Below are 17182 nucleotides of genomic sequence, written 5' to 3'. Positions count from 1 at the left end.
TAACTTGACCCTTCTGAGTCCATTGGTGCGGTCAATTTCACACCATTCGGCCTGTAACAGTGCCTATCGGGACCGGCAACGTCGGTAAAATCCGACGACTCAAATCTCACAATTCCGGCCATCAATTCTTAAAATTGGATGAGGGGTTTTCTTACCCGTTTCCTTCTGAGTGTTGTGACACCAAATTCACTACGATCCAACGGTTAGATCGTCGGAACCACCTCTTCCCTCCACGGACGACGGTAGTGGCTCCGTTTTCCGGCCAAACTGCGACGGCGACGGTGGCTGCTGGTCGGGATCTACTGGACGTCGGCTTCTGAGTTGATTGGTGGGGGCGGTGACATCCACGACGGCCTGGAGAGAGAGAAACGACGGCGGCGGCGGCGGCGATTCCGACCACCACGGACGGCGGTGCTCCAGCCAGAATCGAGCTGTGAAAATGGATGGGTTTTCTTCGTCTCGCTGTACTGAGTCCATAGGGACTGAAATCATCTCAATCGGAGGTCGGATGGCGGAGATATCACGACGGGAAGAAATGGGAATTTCGGAACTTCCGCCGGCGATTGCGGCTGATTCCGGCGGAGTTGGAGGTCGTGCCGCATGTCGTTGAACTCAGCTCGTCGAGATCTTTCTATTGACACCGGTGGTGTCAAAAATGGAGGTCGGAATCTTAACTTGAGTATTTGGCCATTGATGGTTTGTGTGAGAGAGAACGTGAGAGGAGAGAGAGAATGAGCGAGAATAAGAGAAAGAAAGTGCAAGAACCCTAAAAATTTCACTATATAAAGTATCTGATTAAGGTAAGATTACGTGCCTGATCTTATCCTCAATTATTTCCTCTAAACAGATTAAATTTATACTGATTAGAGGTAATTAGTTTAGCTCACGTAAGTTAATCTACTACTTACAGTCCAATATCAATTTCTGAATAATTCAATATTGTTTTATATTCTTACTCGCGTAATATTTCAAACTGTTTCAAGTCTTGAAATTAATTTTAGACTGAACAAATTCTAAATTTTAATTTTCTGTATTCTATCCCGAGAATGACGTTTCTGACAGTGTCAACTCCCGAGCTCATATTGTATCCATCTACTATAGGTATTTATCTTGTGACTTTAACCTAACTGTCTGGCAATTAAGGATTTTTTTTTTCTTCTTTTAAAATGTTAGTGCGTTTTTTTTTATACGCCGCTAACATCGTGCTGTGCTTAGAGATTCTTGAAATTAAGATTCTCAAACTATACTTGTACTGAAAATTATTCCGCCTTAAAATACGGCGAGAATTTATCGATCGAATTTACTTGATCGAAACATGAACTTAACATGAAATTTGCTATAGAATTTAGGAATACATATATTAATTCCATAAATCCTCCATTCACAATATAACATAATATTTTCTAAGAAAATTCTTGGCTTAAAAATACATGAATTGTATTATTTAAGGTCTAAAATTTTCTCAGTCATTACACATGTGGGGTGTGTGAAGGGAAAAAATAAAATAACATTATTTTTATAATAAAATTTAATTATGTAATTAAATCTATTATAATCATCTTTTTTTGTGTTTTATATGAGTCTTTTCTAAGAAATTTAATTAAAAAAGATATGAAGAATAAAGAGATGTGTATAAATAGAATCACTTTTTAATAAATTATCCTCTAAATTTTTAATTTTAATAATTAACGAATTTAAGCGGGTGATAAATTTGGGCCATAATATTGACATTGTTTGACAAGTTTAAGGAATAAACTATCAAAAGTAAAAAGTTCACGTGGCTATTTATGGCCAAAGTACGAAAGTTCAATGAAATAAAGTGCCAAGAACCTTCCTTTCTGACATTTTTATTTTTAGGGTTTTCTTTTTTTGGGTGCTTTTTGCCTCTTAAACTTACTGAATTGGCAAGTTGCCTTCTAATCATTTAATTATGCTTGCAAAGTGCCTCCAAATCGATAAATAATGCTAAAATTTTAAAAGAAACTTGATCATGACTCAAATATCAGTGTTTTCCTTCAAACAAGCTCATATAACACGTGAGATCAGACATTTATGTAGAAGCCATTTACTTGGGGATACTTTACAGCACTTTTTTAAAGTCCAGAGCGTAATTTTGCAAAAATTAAAAATTTAAGGGCAACTTACAAACCATAAAAAGTTCAGGGTGCATATATGTTAAGTACCTTTTGATTTATTCTCATGATAATACACCACTACTTGTGATAAAGAGAGCTAGTTTTTAAAGATTTTATTATCACAACATAAAAATAATAAAGAACATTGTGGCAGGGTATAAAAATATCCTACGATAGAAAAGAATTTTTAATTGTCAATCATATCCAATAAATATATATAAATGTATGTATTATGTATGACAATTTTAACGGTTATTCTTTTCACATATTACCAAATTTTCGTAATAAAATAAAAGTCGCTTATAAGGATTATAAAAATCAAAGGATATTGTGTCCATTCAATAAGATCATACTACATCAATTAAAATCTTTTAACTGTCATGACTTTTTAATTAAAGTGATATGAAATTTTAATTGACGTTGAGTAATATTATTAAAGTGACATAAAAGGAAATGGATAAGAAAATACTGAGTTGATTGTAAGATACACACATAAGATATGACACAGAGGAAACGACATAAAAAGAAAAAAAGAAAAAAAAAGGAAGAAAGGAAAAAGATAATACTTCGAAAGTTATCTCAGAATTGGCTGTGAAGGTGAATAACAATGATTCAAGTTGAGGAAAATCTCTTGCAAGGCTAGCAGGGGCATAATTTTAAAAGTCATCTTGGTTAAATGCATGTACCTTACACAAGGAAACCCTTTTAATTGGTGCTCCTTGGGGTAAAAGCTGTGGACGTTTGGTTCACAGATTCAGAATTATTCTCGATTTACGTGTGTTTTTTGTGAGAAAAAATATTATAGCGAATCACGAATCACGATTCAAATCATGACACGAATACATCAACAAAATGCGCGTAACTGTTTCCAGAATACTCAAACGACATCAAATTCTTGGCTTCACGAATATCGAACTCTTATTGAAAACGACACCTAAATATGCCCAAGTGCTTCAACTTAAGAGTGTCACATGATAAACTAGCGAACCTCAAACTTCTAAAAGAATAGCATTGTTCAAGACTCAACCACTCAAAGTGACGAGCAACAAGATAACATGTGCAACAAATTTTCTTCATCCACTTCAGTTTTTTTTAGAGTCAAGGACGTAAGTGAAATAAAACCCCACAAATTTTTTTTTTTTTTTTTTACCTTGGAAATTCTAATAAACAAGAGCTCAAAGTCAAGTGCTTTAAGGTGTCTTTTTCCTTGTTCTTCTTGGGAAGCGACCAATCAAGAAATTTAAAAATTTTGTAGTAGTCATAGATATAATTAGGTTCTTTTTTGGAAAAGTCTATCTCAAGGTTTTGAACTTTCTTCTTTGGGGCATATTTTATCCATGTATCAACCATGAAATTGTATTTTTGTTTAGCTGGAAAATAACGTTTAACCCTAAAGGACTTTATCTCGGTTCCGCAATCGAGAGATAAAACATGCTCGACGTATCTTGTGAAGGCCCTGATTCGGAGCCCCGGCATGTTTTTCTCGTCAAAATCGAGTTTCTTCAGCGACGTTTTCCACAAATCTCTCCATGTTCTTGAGAGAATGTTGGTTCTTAGGCTCAAACGTGACACAATGGAACAATTGAACAAAGAATCTCCTCTGTCATTCTTAAAAGGAGGGAAAAAAACATAAAAAGTTTTGCAACTCATTGCAACTAAAAAAAAAACATATCTCACAAAAGTACTATGACATATTAAATTTCACAGACCGCATAAGTCGGCACCCAGAAAGCAACTCTTATCATATCCTAGCTTGCTCCTAACACAAACTATTTAATAAATGGAAAATAAAATCACAAAAGTTTGTTAAAAAAAAAAACAATACAACGAGGAAAAAAAAAACGTGAAAATAACATAAATACATCAAAGGGCATTACCAGCACGATGGGGTTTTAGATAGGGAAGTTCATTGACAAAATATGTAGTTTAGAAATAAAATATTAATAGCGAAGGTTAAGATAGACACATCTAAAAAGCAACCAACTTGAAACGTTGGAGTTGTTTAATATTATTTTAAGGTGGTGTTTATTCTTATAGTTAAATGATACGAGACTCGGATTTATTATATCCGTTACAGAGATATGATAAGAAATCTCAAAAATTAAAACTTTTCTGTTCATTTCACCGATTCGAGTTTTAGTACAGTAAAAAACTCTCAGAAATAGTGACATCTAACTTTTTTGCTACAGTAAAAAGCTCTCTCATAAAGTCACATCTTAACTCAAATTAAAAATTTGAATCAGCGAACTAAACATACCCTTAGGCCTCGTTCACTTTATGGATTCGAGTTTTCAATTCAAGCTGAGATGTGACATTTTCTGAGAGCTTTTCACTGTAGCAAAAAAAGTTATTGTGACATTTTTTAAAAACTTTTTACTGTAAAAATCTAAAACTGCAAATTTAAATCGGTGAAATAAACGAGACCTTAGAATACAACTCACCTTAACCATACTGTATTTGAAACCTTTCTCCTTTTATTTCCTTTGTAGGTCATATCCCTTGGCAAGCGTTCCTCTCTAATCTTATCGATATATTTACACATAAATCACATCAATGGTTGCATAAAGCAAGTTATCAAAGTATATATCACAGGAACCAAAGCCAAATATAATTATTCCTTTTTGGAGAAAAAAATATATTTTCATAGATCGGCTAATTGGGAAGAAATTCACAGTTATTTCCAAGGTGTAGGCAGTTATTTACTAGTTATATCATTTACACTTCATCGTTTACCAATCATATAATTACCTCCATTAAAGAAATCTTTGAGGTCACTCTTTTTTCTGCAGTCATTCTCTTCCATCTTTTATCTCTATTTGGGTCCGATTTCACCATGATAAACGATAATAAAAAGGAAACGGCGATAAAAATAAATGACAATCAAATAGAAAATAACGTCAAACAAGAAACGACAATGAAGTAAAAAAGCTCCCAAATGAGCGAACGACGAAAATGGTGGCAGCGACATCCTGGTAAATGACGACAATCATGAAACGGCAATAAAGAGGAAATAACACAATTAGTAATAACAACAGGGCTATAAATATATACATATATATATATATATTGATGTTAAGAACAGGACTCTATATTATTATTGAAGACTACACATTTCCTTTGATTATTGATGAAATAGGATAATACACTAATATCAATTTTTAGCTCGTTAAAATTCCGATGATGACATGCCACTGGTGTTCTGGTAACAAGTATCATTTTATCGAAAATAAAAAATTGAAAATAACAACCAACATAAAATGAATTTAAATAGAACATATTTACTCATTAAACATAAAATGTATTAATAAATATCAAATTTATTTATAAATACGATATCTATCAATTATTTTAATTAACAAATATAAAGTTTACAAAAAGAAATTTTCAGCTTAAAAATTCAATTTTTTTATTTAACTTCTCAAAATTTTTAATTTTCTCTAAATTATCCAATCACTTATTTCTTAAAAAAAATTAATTTTCAACAGAATAATTAACAATATGAATAATACCAAATAGAGTTTTCAGCACTATAGGTCTATAACGTCTTATTAAACTTTTTGTCTATTCACAATTTACCTTCTAAACTTTTAATTTTGCGCTTAATTACCTAAATTTGTTAAATCTTTTGCAATATGATTCAAAGTGCTAAACTCCATTTAAATTCTTGACAAAAATACCCATCACATTGTTTTCACACCCGTAATACTTTGACAAGTTAATCTCTGAACTTTTGTTTTGGTGCTGATTGATACACAAGTTTAAGTGGTTTGAATGAAAAAGTTGTTTTAAACTAGCACTAGGCAAAATTTTTTAATGTTTTGAACTAAAAAGAGAAGCCCCTTCTTGTTTTTAATATTTTAAACTAAAATTTAAACCACATATTTCAAAATTTTTATTCCAAACTATAAAAGTTCAAACCATCATAGTTTGAACCTATTTACTGATCGGAACCCTTTTAAACAACTAACCTCATTTTTCCGTCACCAATTTAAACAACACTATTAATTTCTGCCATATCAAAATAACATGACAATTTCGGAGGATAAATCGCCAAAATGAAAAATTTAAGAGCCAGCACAAAAAATAATTTACAGTCCGTTTAATTTACTGATTTAAATTTTTAATTTTAATTAAAATATAATTTTATATAAAATTTTTTTATTTTAATAAAAAAATTAAATATAATTATTTTTTAAAATTTTGTACCGTAATAAAACTTTAATTTTAAATTGAAATATTTTAGTGTCCATTTATTTTGTTGATTTAAGTGTATAATTCGAGTTCAGATGTGATTTTATGTGAGAATTTTTTACTGTAGTAAAAAAATTAGATGTAATTATTTTTAAAATTTTTTTCCTGTAACAAAATTTTAATTCTAAACTCGAATCGGTGAAACGAACACTAATGGTAACAGCCGAACGACAAATGCCAAATTGCCAATAAGCAAGGGACGAACAGCTGGCAGCCAGAAAAATTGTTTGTCCGTACACAAACAAAACATAACAACACAATGAGATTTTCCCTCTCAGAGCCGCAGGGTTTTAGCCTTCTCTTCTTCTTCTTCTTCTTCTTCTTCTTCTTCAACTCTCTCTTCAGTCTCTATCTATGGCCATACCCTGCTCTGCTATAGCCTCGGGCCAACCAACCAAAAACCCCCAATAAGCGCCTCAAACCGACCCTTTTTTACGGGTTTTGCCACTGTCGAACCAAACCCATAACAATACAACTCTGGCTGGTCCTTGCCGTTTGACCCATTGCGGGAGACTCATGGAGGCCATGGCCACCGGCGCCTCGTATTGCGGCCCACTGGGTCCCGCCTTCCCTTCTCACTTCTCTCTCCTCAAGAGGCCTTCCTCTTGCTTCTCCTTTGTGGCTCACTCCTATTCCTCTTCTTCTTCTGCTCGCCCTCTCTCAGCTTATTCCGAGGCCGTCCACAGGTTCGGTTCTGAATATCACTTCTTTTCTTGTGTTATTTCGGATTTCTGTTGGTTTTTCTATCTGGGTTCTCTTTATTTTTCTTTTTTGTTGGTGGGATTCTTTTGTGCCAATTTTTTTTTTTTTTTCTCTCTGTGAGTTCAATGGTTTTTTTTTTTTTTTTGCTTGGGTTGTGTATGTTATTGCAAAATATGTGTGCTTAGTCGTGGTTTCTTGATGCTACACTGGAAAACTTGGAAAATATACAAGCATAGAAGGAATGAGTTGAAATAGAGTTGATAATGAGATGGTGACCAGTGTAAAAGGGGTTAAGTTGAATTTTAGCCAATCTTAATTTTTTTAGCACTAGTTCAGCCCATGCTAGTGTATTGTGTGTGTGTCGTTGTTGTTGTTGTTTTTTTTTTTTTTTTTTTCCTTTGATTCTTTTGTGTCAAATGTTGTCCTGTTGCTTCGTGAGTGGAACACTTGTGGTAAGGTTTCTGGGTTGGTTAAAGAAAAGGAGCTCCCTTTGAGAAGTTGTAGATTTTTTTTTTATTTGTATTTATTGGGTTGTATCTGTTTATTTCAAATTTTGTGTTTACACTTGGTTTCTTGAGCATTACACTCTTGATGTCGAGGGATATTTGGACTTTTTTTTTTACACTATGGAAAACTTAAGAAAGATTAAGCACGGGAACAAATTAGTTGAAATAAAGTTGAAGATGAGAGGGGAAGTGTGACTTAATAGTGTTACCTGCTTAAAGGGGTTATCTGTTACTCTTGTGCCTATAATGGAAATAGAAATTGCCACTCTTATTAACATTTTGCTCTCTTTTGTATTGGCACTGAAACAAATTGCAGGCGTGATATCTGCAAAAACCAGAGTTCTGTAAATACTTCCATGTGTAGTGTTTCTTTCACCAATCCATTGGTTGAAGGAAATCCCTTACCGCGACACAAAATTGGGACTAAACAGTCTTGGCAAGAACAGGCTGAAGTGTATAAAAGAAACAGAATGGAAGTCCCTAATGTAAAGTGTACAGATGGTGTGGTGAGTATCACCTACTGTCAAATGAATACGAAAAAGAATGTTGAACACAAACCTTACGAATTTTCTGATGGAAGGAATTTTGATAGTAAGGGAAATTTAACTGTGCCTTTCACTGAAATGGACACTTGGAAGGAGACAATATCGCAAGCACAACACAAGATGAAGACCGTGCCTTCTTATTTTGATAAAGGATCTGAAAGGCCTCCTCATGATTCCAACCATTTGGGGCAAGATAAGGTACATTGTGATGAAGCAGTTGGCGTGAGGAATGCAAAGTTATCACAGAAACCAAAATCAAGGAATAATACGCCTCCTAATGTTGAGAAAATGGTTGCGAAGCTGCAGCAAAAACTTGATTCCAATCAGGTGCTTGCTCCAAATGGAATGCATGATGTTACTGCCGAAGATTTTGCTCTAGATATGAACAAGACCGATGGTCCAAAATCAAGGAATAACACACTTCCTAATGTTGAGAAAAGGGTTGCAAAGCCACAGCAAAAATTTGATTTGGATCAGGTGCCTGCTCCAATTGGAATGCATGATGTTAGTGCCGAAGATTTTGCTCTAGATGTGAACAAGATCAATGGTCATATAATTAATGGTTCAAGTCAGTCGGAATTATTGCCAGAGCAAGGTTCAACAGAGGTAGTCCAGCCTAAGAAGACTCCAAATATTCGTGGGGAGCTTGTTAAATTATACAACAAAGTTCTTGTTGTAAATAGTGTCCCTGTTGCGAGGAAAGTTGTCCAGTTGCTTACTAACTCTTACAGGCATCTTGTCCATGCGTGTGATACGGAGGTATGCAAATTCTACTACAAGTTACCTTTTTCAGCTGACTTAGAACCACTAAAAGCCATTGCCTTTCATGCTTACCTCTTGGCTATGGACATATTGTTATATGTAGAGAATTGAGATCCTATATCGTTGCTTTTGATAATGTTAATAGGTGGCCAAGATTGATGTGAAGGACGAAACTCCAGTTGATCATGGGGAGATTATATGTTTCAGTATTTACTGCGGACCAGAAGCTGATTTTGGAAATGGGAAGTCTTGTATCTGGGTAGATTTGCTTGATGGTGACGGAAAGAAAATTTTAACTGAGTTTGCCCCATTTTTTGAAGATCCTTCCATTAAAAAGGTAGTTTATCTTGCCGATTTAGTTATCTTGATCCATAGAGATCTTGGTATGTGCTTTAATTACTAATAAGTAAATATTGAGGTTTTGATAAATTGTCAATTGAATTGCCTTATCTGTACAATAATCTGAACTGAAATTCGCTGAAGACTATATGAACAAGTAGCTACTTAGTTATCCTCTCATGGTTTGGGCCTAGTACATTGTTGTAAACCTTGTTCTTTCTGAGATTTATTAACATTTATATGCCAATCATAGATCAAGACTGTTGTTTTCTATTGATTGAGTTTCTCTTAATCATTTGTTGTCCTCAATTATTTGCAATCTACTTAAATGTTGTCCTGTATCCAACTCTCTACCCCCAGCCTTCTTCTGTAAGATCTCCTAATACCGTTTTTGGCCAATGTCACATTGATGAGTCCGTAATAACCTTATGGCAACATCCAGTTTCTTTTAATCAGCGTTGATTTTTCCTTGTATTCACCCTGGCTGGTGCAAACCAAGGGGCGTACTTGATTGAGAAATAGGATTGAATAATTACATTACTTGTACACTTTGTAGGTTTGGCACAATTATAGCTTTGACAGCCATATTATAGAGAACTATGGTCTTAAACTTTCTGGTTTTCACGCTGACACAATGCATATGGCTCGTCTGTGGGATTCATCAAGGCGTGCAATGGGTGGTTATTCTCTTGAAGCACTTACGGGTGACCCAATTACCATGTCTGACTCTGGGCTACTCTTCAATGAAAAGGATTTAATGGGTAAAGTGTCAATGAAAACCATATTTGGCAGAAAAAAGTTAAAGAAAGATGGAACTGAAGGCAAATTGACTACTATTGCGCCGGTCGAGGTGCTACAAAGAGAAGAGCGGGTGCCTTGGATCTGTTATTCTGCCCTAGATGCAATTAGTACGCGTAAGCTTTATGTGAGTTTGAGAAGAAAACTATCAAATAAGTCATGGCAAATTAATGGCAAGGCAGCCCCTGGAAAATCTATGCTTGATTTTTATGAAAAATACTGGCGTCCGTTTGGCGAGCTTCTAGCTAAAATGGAGACTGAGGGGATGCTGGTTGATCGGGCATATCTTGCTGAGATGGAAAAGTTAGCAAAGAGGGAGCAAGAGGTTGCTGTTAACAGGTTCCGCAAGTGGGCTTCCAAGTATTGTCCAGATACCAAGTACATGAATGTTGGAAGTGATACACAACTGCGCCAGCTCCTTTTCGGTGGGATTCAGAACAGGTAAATGATACGTGTTTTTGAGATAAGCATCTTTCAAGATCTGATTATGATGGTTTTAGAAGGTTAGATCTTCTCGTGGCTAGTTTACGAGATTGGTCTCTTATGCGTCTGTACTGTCAGAAATACTTATTAGCTTACTGACGGGCCTTGGTTATAACAATGGTAAATGCACTTTATGACATGTAACAAGGATGTATGTTGTTTGCAATATTGACATGATAGAATCCTGGTCTCATATTTTTCAATTTCTTCGTCTTGAAATGTCTTCACGCTCTTTATAAGTTTGAATTTTTCTGCTGTCAAGTTTACTGGTTAAAGTCAACATGCCGGAACCGGTGGTTTTGTATTACTTGCTGCCAAGTTGCAAAGCTGTATCTTTCTCTTAAAAGTAAACTCTTTTTTTATTTTTTTTATTTTTGGGAGGCTAAAACCTATATTTTCATCTCATGTGTATTTTCAGAAGTTGTTGTCATGGTATTTCTTAATCTTGCAGGTGTTTAATGCGTTATGCAAATGTCAAAGCTGCAGATACATACATATATATATATATATCTCTTTTCTAATGACTACACGTGTAGAGGAGCAGAACGATTATTTGCTTTATGGCTTCCCTGCAAAATTTATGTGGACTAAACTGTCAGTATGCCAGAGATCTATGCACAAAAGTGAAATCTTTGTGAAGAATATCATTATTGTGGAGTTCCTAGCTATATGTGGACAATAAGATCTATCTATACAGTGATAAAGTTTTATTTAAACCATATTGGTCGCATGGGACTCTTGATTATTTTTTCCTCAATTTGTGTAGAAAATGCAACTTTTATGCTATTCTAGAGCCAGAAAATGTCAATTAAAAGTATTATCATGATACTGTTTCCCAAGAGAATCTCTAATTACTTGGTTATTTCCTGTGGCAGAAAGAACCCTGATGAGAGTCTTCCCCTGGAGAAGACTTTTAAAGTTCCAAATGTTGATCAAGTGATTGAAGAAGGAAAGAAGGCTCCATTAAAATTTCACAATATCACAATACATAAAATTGAAGCTAATTTCCCTGTGGAGATGTACACAGCGAGTGGTTGGCCCTCAACCAGCATAAACGCCCTAAAGATTTTGGCTGGGACGGTCTCTGCAGAATTTGATTTCACGGGTGATGCCGAACACTCAGAGTCCAGTGTCGAAGTCGAAGGTGATATTGATGCAAGCGTGGATGAAATTTCTGAAAAGCAAGAACCAGAAAAGCAAGAAGTGAGCAATTCTGCTTATGGAACAGCATTGGAAGCATTTGATACGGAGGAGGAGGGAAGAGAAGCATGCCATGCCATTGCTGCTCTGTGTGAAGTTTGTGCCATTGATTCACTAATTTCCAACTTCATCCTCCCTTTGCAGGTAAATTTTTCTGTTACCATGCTGTAGTACTTCTCTTGACCATCTTTTTAATTCATATATGCAAAATGTATAGCAGTAAGCTTTTAATTGAGTGGTTGGAGGTTCGGATCCTACTTGGGGATGTTTGATTCATTATGAATTCTTTAATTCCGAATAAAAGGGTTTGCTTTGACCGTTCTTTGGTTCCGAATGAAAGGGTTTGCTTTGACTGTCAAGAGTCGTTCGCCATGTCTTTGTTTCTATTGAATTCCTGTATAGGAAGTGGATAATTTCTCCATGTCTCTAGTGTTTTTGGGAGAATGTGTGGTTGGAATTCTCCATTTTCAGCCCTATTTCCAGCTTTCTACGGAATTTTCCCAAATAACACCATCTTTTCAATTCCTATTTATTACTGGCAAATTCTATATAATGTCAGAGGCCGTACCTTTATGGATTTCTTATAACGTTGTGGGAAACAAATAGTCAAGGCTTTAAACTAATTGCAGGTATACGCTCATGGCTTTAAACTAATTGGAGGTATATGCTGTTTTCTGTGTACCACAGGGCCGCAATATATCAGGCAAGGATGAGCGTATTCATTGCTCGCTAAACATCAATACAGAAACCGGGCGCTTATCTGCTAGGAGGCCCAATTTGCAGGTTGTTTTCTCCACTTGAAATTGAAACTATTGTTAGATTCAGTTCAAGTATGAGCATGGCATAAATTCTTGTAAACTCTAAACTTTACCACCACACTGAGCAACCAGGGATCGAGCTCGAGTGGTCATAGTTTCCGTTGATTTTTCGTTCAGCTTCATGTCCAATAAATTATTTGGTTCTTCAACCTATCTGTTGCCAATACCCAAACTACATTGGAGATTTGGATGGTGATCACTTTTTATTTATTCTTTTTCCTATTTTGCTGAATCAGAATCAACCTGCTCTGGAGAAAGACCGATATAAGATCCGTCAAGCATTTATAGCCGCACCTGGAAATTCCCTTATTGTTGCTGACTATGGACAGGTGAGTTATTGGTATTGCGAGGGTGGTTCCTAAATTGAGTTTCATTTGTTTATTGATATCTGCTGGTATCGCAGTTGGAACTTCGGATTCTGGCTCATCTGGCCGATTGTAAGAGCATGTTGGAGGCGTTCGAAGCTGGTGGAGATTTTCATTCGAGGACAGCAATGAATATGTATGCCCATATTCGTGAAGCCGTTGAGACAAAACAGGTTCTTCTTGAGTGGGATCCTCAACCTGGAGAAGACAAACCTCCAGTTCCATTGCTGAAGGTAAATTTTTGCTGATTCATTTAAAACAAATTTTAAACTATATTCAAATAAGTTGGTTTAATTAGCTTAAGTTAGATCACTTAATTGGAAAAATTTAGAGCTATTCAGTTCGACTCGGTTTTTTAACTCACGATACATGTGTGTGTATTTTTCTTTTCAAGGATGCATTTGGTTCTGAAAGAAGAAAAGCGAAAATGCTCAACTTTTCAATTGCATATGGGAAAACTCCAGTTGGACTTGCCCGGGATTGGAAGGTACCGACGGAAGTTCACAACATATTGTTGCTATTTTTATTTCTCTCTTTTTGCCTAATGTAAAGATTGATTCAATCAGCTATTATGGGTCTCAGGTTTCTCTGGAAGAAGCAAAGAAAACTGTTGAACTCTGGTACAAAGAAAGGCAAGAAGTGCGAAGATGGCAAGAGAAGCGTAAAGAGGAAGCTCGCCGTGACAGATGTGTTCGAACCTTGCTAGGACGTGCCCGCTGGTTCCCTTCAATGGAAACCTCTACTTATGCTCAAAGAGGTCACATCGAAAGGGCTGCAATTAATACACCCGTGCAGGTTGTTCCTCAAGGCCATCTCTCTCTCTCTCTCTCTCTCTCTCTCTCTCTCTCTCTCGCCCTCTCTCTCTCTCATGCTGATTGAGTGATAAACTGTAACAGGGTAGTGCTGCTGATGTTGCCATGTGTGCCATGTTGGAGATCTCCAAACATGAACGTTTGAAGGAGCTTGGATGGAGGTTGCTTTTACAGGTATAGTTCATATCATACACGCCCATATATTTATTACATATTAAATACCATACATCCGCTGCTTTGTTTGGCAATATAATTTCTTAGAACTGGTGTTTTACTACTAGCTGCATTTAAATCACCCGCAATTTACTTGGCTTTTTCCGTCTGTAGCCATCTTTATTTGGATGGAAAAATCACGCTGATATCCCCTGATTTTTATCAATATTACAATGACACCCCTTGATCGTTAATGTTTTTAGAATGCCCAAAATGCCCCTCTATACCGATAAAAACAGCTCTCTAAAACATGCCTTGAACTATGACACCCCTTGATCGTTAATGTTTTTAGAATGCCCAAAATGCCCCTCTAAAACGATAAAAACAGCTCTCTAAAACATGCCTTGAACTAATTCACTTGTAGCAGTATGTTGGTTTTATGAAATTTATATTGTTTGAGAGATATAATTGTTATTTTACGCATATTTTAGTGGTCGAAACTGTGTTTTAGTTTTGGAAGACGTTTTCCTGATTTGGATTTTGCCTTTTCCCCCTACTTTTGATTTGTTCAAAACATTTTTTTTTTATTTCCGGTTAATTTCTCATACCTGCTACTTGCTAGGCCTCTGATAGAGACTGAAAATTCTATTTTTGCAACAACAGGTTCATGATGAAGTAATCTTGGAAGGGCCATCAGAGTCAGCCGAGGTCGCCAAGGCAATTGTTGTCGAGTGCATGTCAAAGCCCTTCGACGGCAAGAATATCCTCAATGTTGATCTTGCTGTTGATGCCAAGTGTGCACAAAACTGGTATGCCGCAAAGTAAACGATTACCGCTTTGGATCCGAGGCTTCCTACTCACTCTAGTTTCGCAGATTAAATTTGTGATGATCCAAAAAATCGCCATCTGATTGCCAGCCCGGGTAAAGCGCTAATCCAATGGAATTGAGTTATATCAGGCTGGTGTGAAATTTTCCATCATCTAAGATGATGTGTCTGTCACAAACGGCCAAGAATTAAATTATTCTGAGGGCCTCATCTGCTGCTGTATCATAAAAGGTTTTGATTGCGTTGAATGTAATCTTGTGGTATTGAGCGCCAAGATATGCGTACCTTGTACATATGAAAATTTCATTGTCTGTTTCTGTTAATATCATCAAATTCTGTTTTTTGAGCAAGAAATAACTTTTGTATAACAGTCCATCAAGAGGTCACAAAAAATTTGAATACGCACGGTTTGAATTGTGGTTCAAACACAATCAGGGTCAAAAACCTCTGATCAAAACCAAGCAGCAATGATATATTCTGAAAAGAAGTTACAAGGCAAAAATATACATTAATTTCCAAATTTGCAAGAAGTTACAAGGCAAAAATATACATTCAATACACACGGCTCAATGTTTCATGGTTCAAGACTTGAAACAAGTATTGGAGCCTAAATGAAAAACAAAGTATAAAAATATTTCTCAAAGCTATGAATTTATAGGGAAAAAACTATTTGTCATGCTGTTGCACATCAATTCCCCAGGATGATGCCAATTGCATCACAATTTGGTCAGGCATTGCACCTTCCCAATCCTCTGGTGGGTCCATGGCTAGAGAAGCAAAGGAAAAAAAAAAAAAAAAAAAAAAAAAAAAAATCAGACCAATTAATCTCAAACCAATATATGAAGAATTTCCATAGAAATTAAACCACTCCATTCAGAAAATAGCAGCATTTTCAATGCTTACAAACTAAAAAACAAAAAACTAGAAGGCTCGTCTAGGGAAGTATAGCTAAAGTTGCTTGATTTTCAGTGCTGATCAAATGCATTTCTGTGACATAGCATATCAACAAGCTCTTAAAAGAAACTAGCCAATGAAAACTTGAGGAATATGAATACCTGTTGAACCCAAGACAAACAGATGTCAAACAAGTTCTGCTCTGACAAAAACTGATTAACAGCATGCATTACTTCGCTCACTACTTCATTTGTCAGTTGGTCGATCACAGGACCGGATCTGTCCATTAGCTTTACAAGCAAGAGATCATCCCCTGTAGACAACACTTCAGCATAGGCTGTATCCATATCACCAACTTGAAGGGCATCCATTGCATTAGTCCAAGAGGTCCAAACTGGGTCCCGCTCTTGCTCGACATTGTCATCTCCCAAAGCCTCTGCAGTCAACTCTGGGATGGCTACTCTGGCTGTGCGAGATGCTCCATTGTCCTCTCCAGCGACCCGAATCGCTTCTAAGGTTGCCTCGTCCTTTGAAGCCTGCCAAACACTTCTTGCTGAAGGTCCCTCGCCAAACCTAACAGAGTCAGCCGAGGTCGCCAAGGCAATTGTTGTCGAGTGCATGTCAAAGCCCTTCGACGGCAAGAATATCCTCAATGTTGATCTTGCTGTTGATGCCAAGTGTGCACAAAACTGGTATGCCGCAAAGTAAGCGATTACTGCTTTGGATCCGAGGCTTCCTACTCACTCTAGTTTCGCAGATTAAATCTGTGATGATCCAAATAGTCGCCATCTGATTGCCAGTCCGGGTAAAGCGCTAATCCAATGGAATTGAGTTATATGAGGGCTGGTGTGAAATTTTCCATCATCTAAGATGATGTGTCTGTCACAAACGGCCAAGAATTAAATTATTCTGAGGGCCTCATCTGCTGCTGTATCATAAAAGGTTTTGATTGCGTTGAATGTAATCTTGTGGTATTGAGCGCCAAGATATGCGTACCTTGTACATATGAAAATTTCATTGTCTGTTTCTGTTAATATCATCAAATTCTGTTTTTTGAGCAAGAAATAACTTTTGTATAACAGTCCATCAAGAGGTAAAAAAAAAAAATTGAATACGCACGGTTTGAATTGTGGTTCTAACACAATCAGGGTCAAAAAGCTCTGATCAAAACCAAGCAGCAATGATATATTCTGAAAAGAAGTTACAAGGCAAAAATATACATTCATGTCCAAATTTGCAAGAAGTTACAAGGCAAAAATATACATTCAATACACACGGCTCAATGTTCATGGTTCAAGACTTGAAACAAGTATTGGAGCCTAAATGAAAAACAAAGTATAAAAATATTTCTCAAAGCTATGAATTTATAGGGAAAAAACTATTTGTCATGCTGTTGCACATCAATTCCCCAGGATGATGCCAATTGCATCACAATTTGGTCAGGCATTGCACCTTCCCAATCCTCTGGTGGGTCCATGGCTAGAGAAGCTTCGTGTAGATTTAATAAAATCTCTTTCTTCATCTCCATGGGAATGCCCAAGACGTCTGGTCCATGTTCTAATACTATTTCCGCCAACTGCGAAGCGAAGAAA

At 36.2% G+C, this 17182-nt stretch overlaps 2 protein-coding genes across 2 annotated transcripts in view; one reads left to right on the top strand and one right to left on the bottom strand.

Annotated features, from left to right (window-relative positions):
• Window positions 1-6676: 6676 nt before the first annotated feature.
• On the top strand, window positions 6677-15050 carry LOC21400795 (DNA polymerase I B, chloroplastic/mitochondrial). Its single transcript, XM_010093821.2, has 12 exons — window positions 6677-7072; window positions 7911-8898; window positions 9047-9238; window positions 9797-10479; window positions 11397-11865; window positions 12409-12504; window positions 12776-12868; window positions 12943-13137; window positions 13299-13391; window positions 13487-13699; window positions 13801-13890; window positions 14533-15050. The coding sequence occupies exons 1-12, from the start codon at window positions 6903-6905 to the stop codon at window positions 14692-14694; spliced, it is 3444 nt and encodes a 1147-aa protein (XP_010092123.1). The 5' UTR covers window positions 6677-6902; the 3' UTR covers window positions 14695-15050.
• A 220-nt stretch (window positions 15051-15270) lies between these two features.
• LOC21400794 (microtubule-associated protein TORTIFOLIA1) overlaps window positions 15271-17182 on the bottom strand; it is a 6964-nt gene continuing 5052 nt past the window's right edge. Inside the window, exons 7-8 of the mRNA XM_024162840.1 lie at window positions 15752-16162; window positions 15271-15303 (exon numbers count right to left, since the gene is read on the bottom strand). Coding sequence (XP_024018608.1) covers window positions 15271-15303; window positions 15752-16162 — 444 coding nt within the window. The remainder of the gene's footprint in view (window positions 15304-15751; window positions 16163-17182) is intronic.

This window comes from Morus notabilis, unplaced genomic scaffold (assembly GCF_000414095.1).
Source record: "Morus notabilis unplaced genomic scaffold, ASM41409v2 Scaffold946, whole genome shotgun sequence".
NCBI lineage: Eukaryota > Viridiplantae > Streptophyta > Magnoliopsida > Rosales > Moraceae > Morus > Morus notabilis.
Note: the sequence above shows the minus strand (reverse complement) of the source record. Positions and strands in the feature narration are given on the sequence as shown.

Bases quoted from the DNA above. Each gene is read 5' to 3' on its own strand.
- LOC21400795 (XM_010093821.2), top strand. From the start codon at position 6,903: ATGGAGGCCATGGCCACCGGCGCCTCGTATTGCGGCCCACTGGGTCCC. The intron at 7,073-7,910 runs GTTCGGTTCTGA...AACAAATTGCAG, and splicing joins TATTCCGAGGCCGTCCACAG to GCGTGATATCTGCAAAAACC. The intron at 13,700-13,800 runs GTTGTTCCTCAA...AAACTGTAACAG, and splicing joins CAATTAATACACCCGTGCAG to GGTAGTGCTGCTGATGTTGC.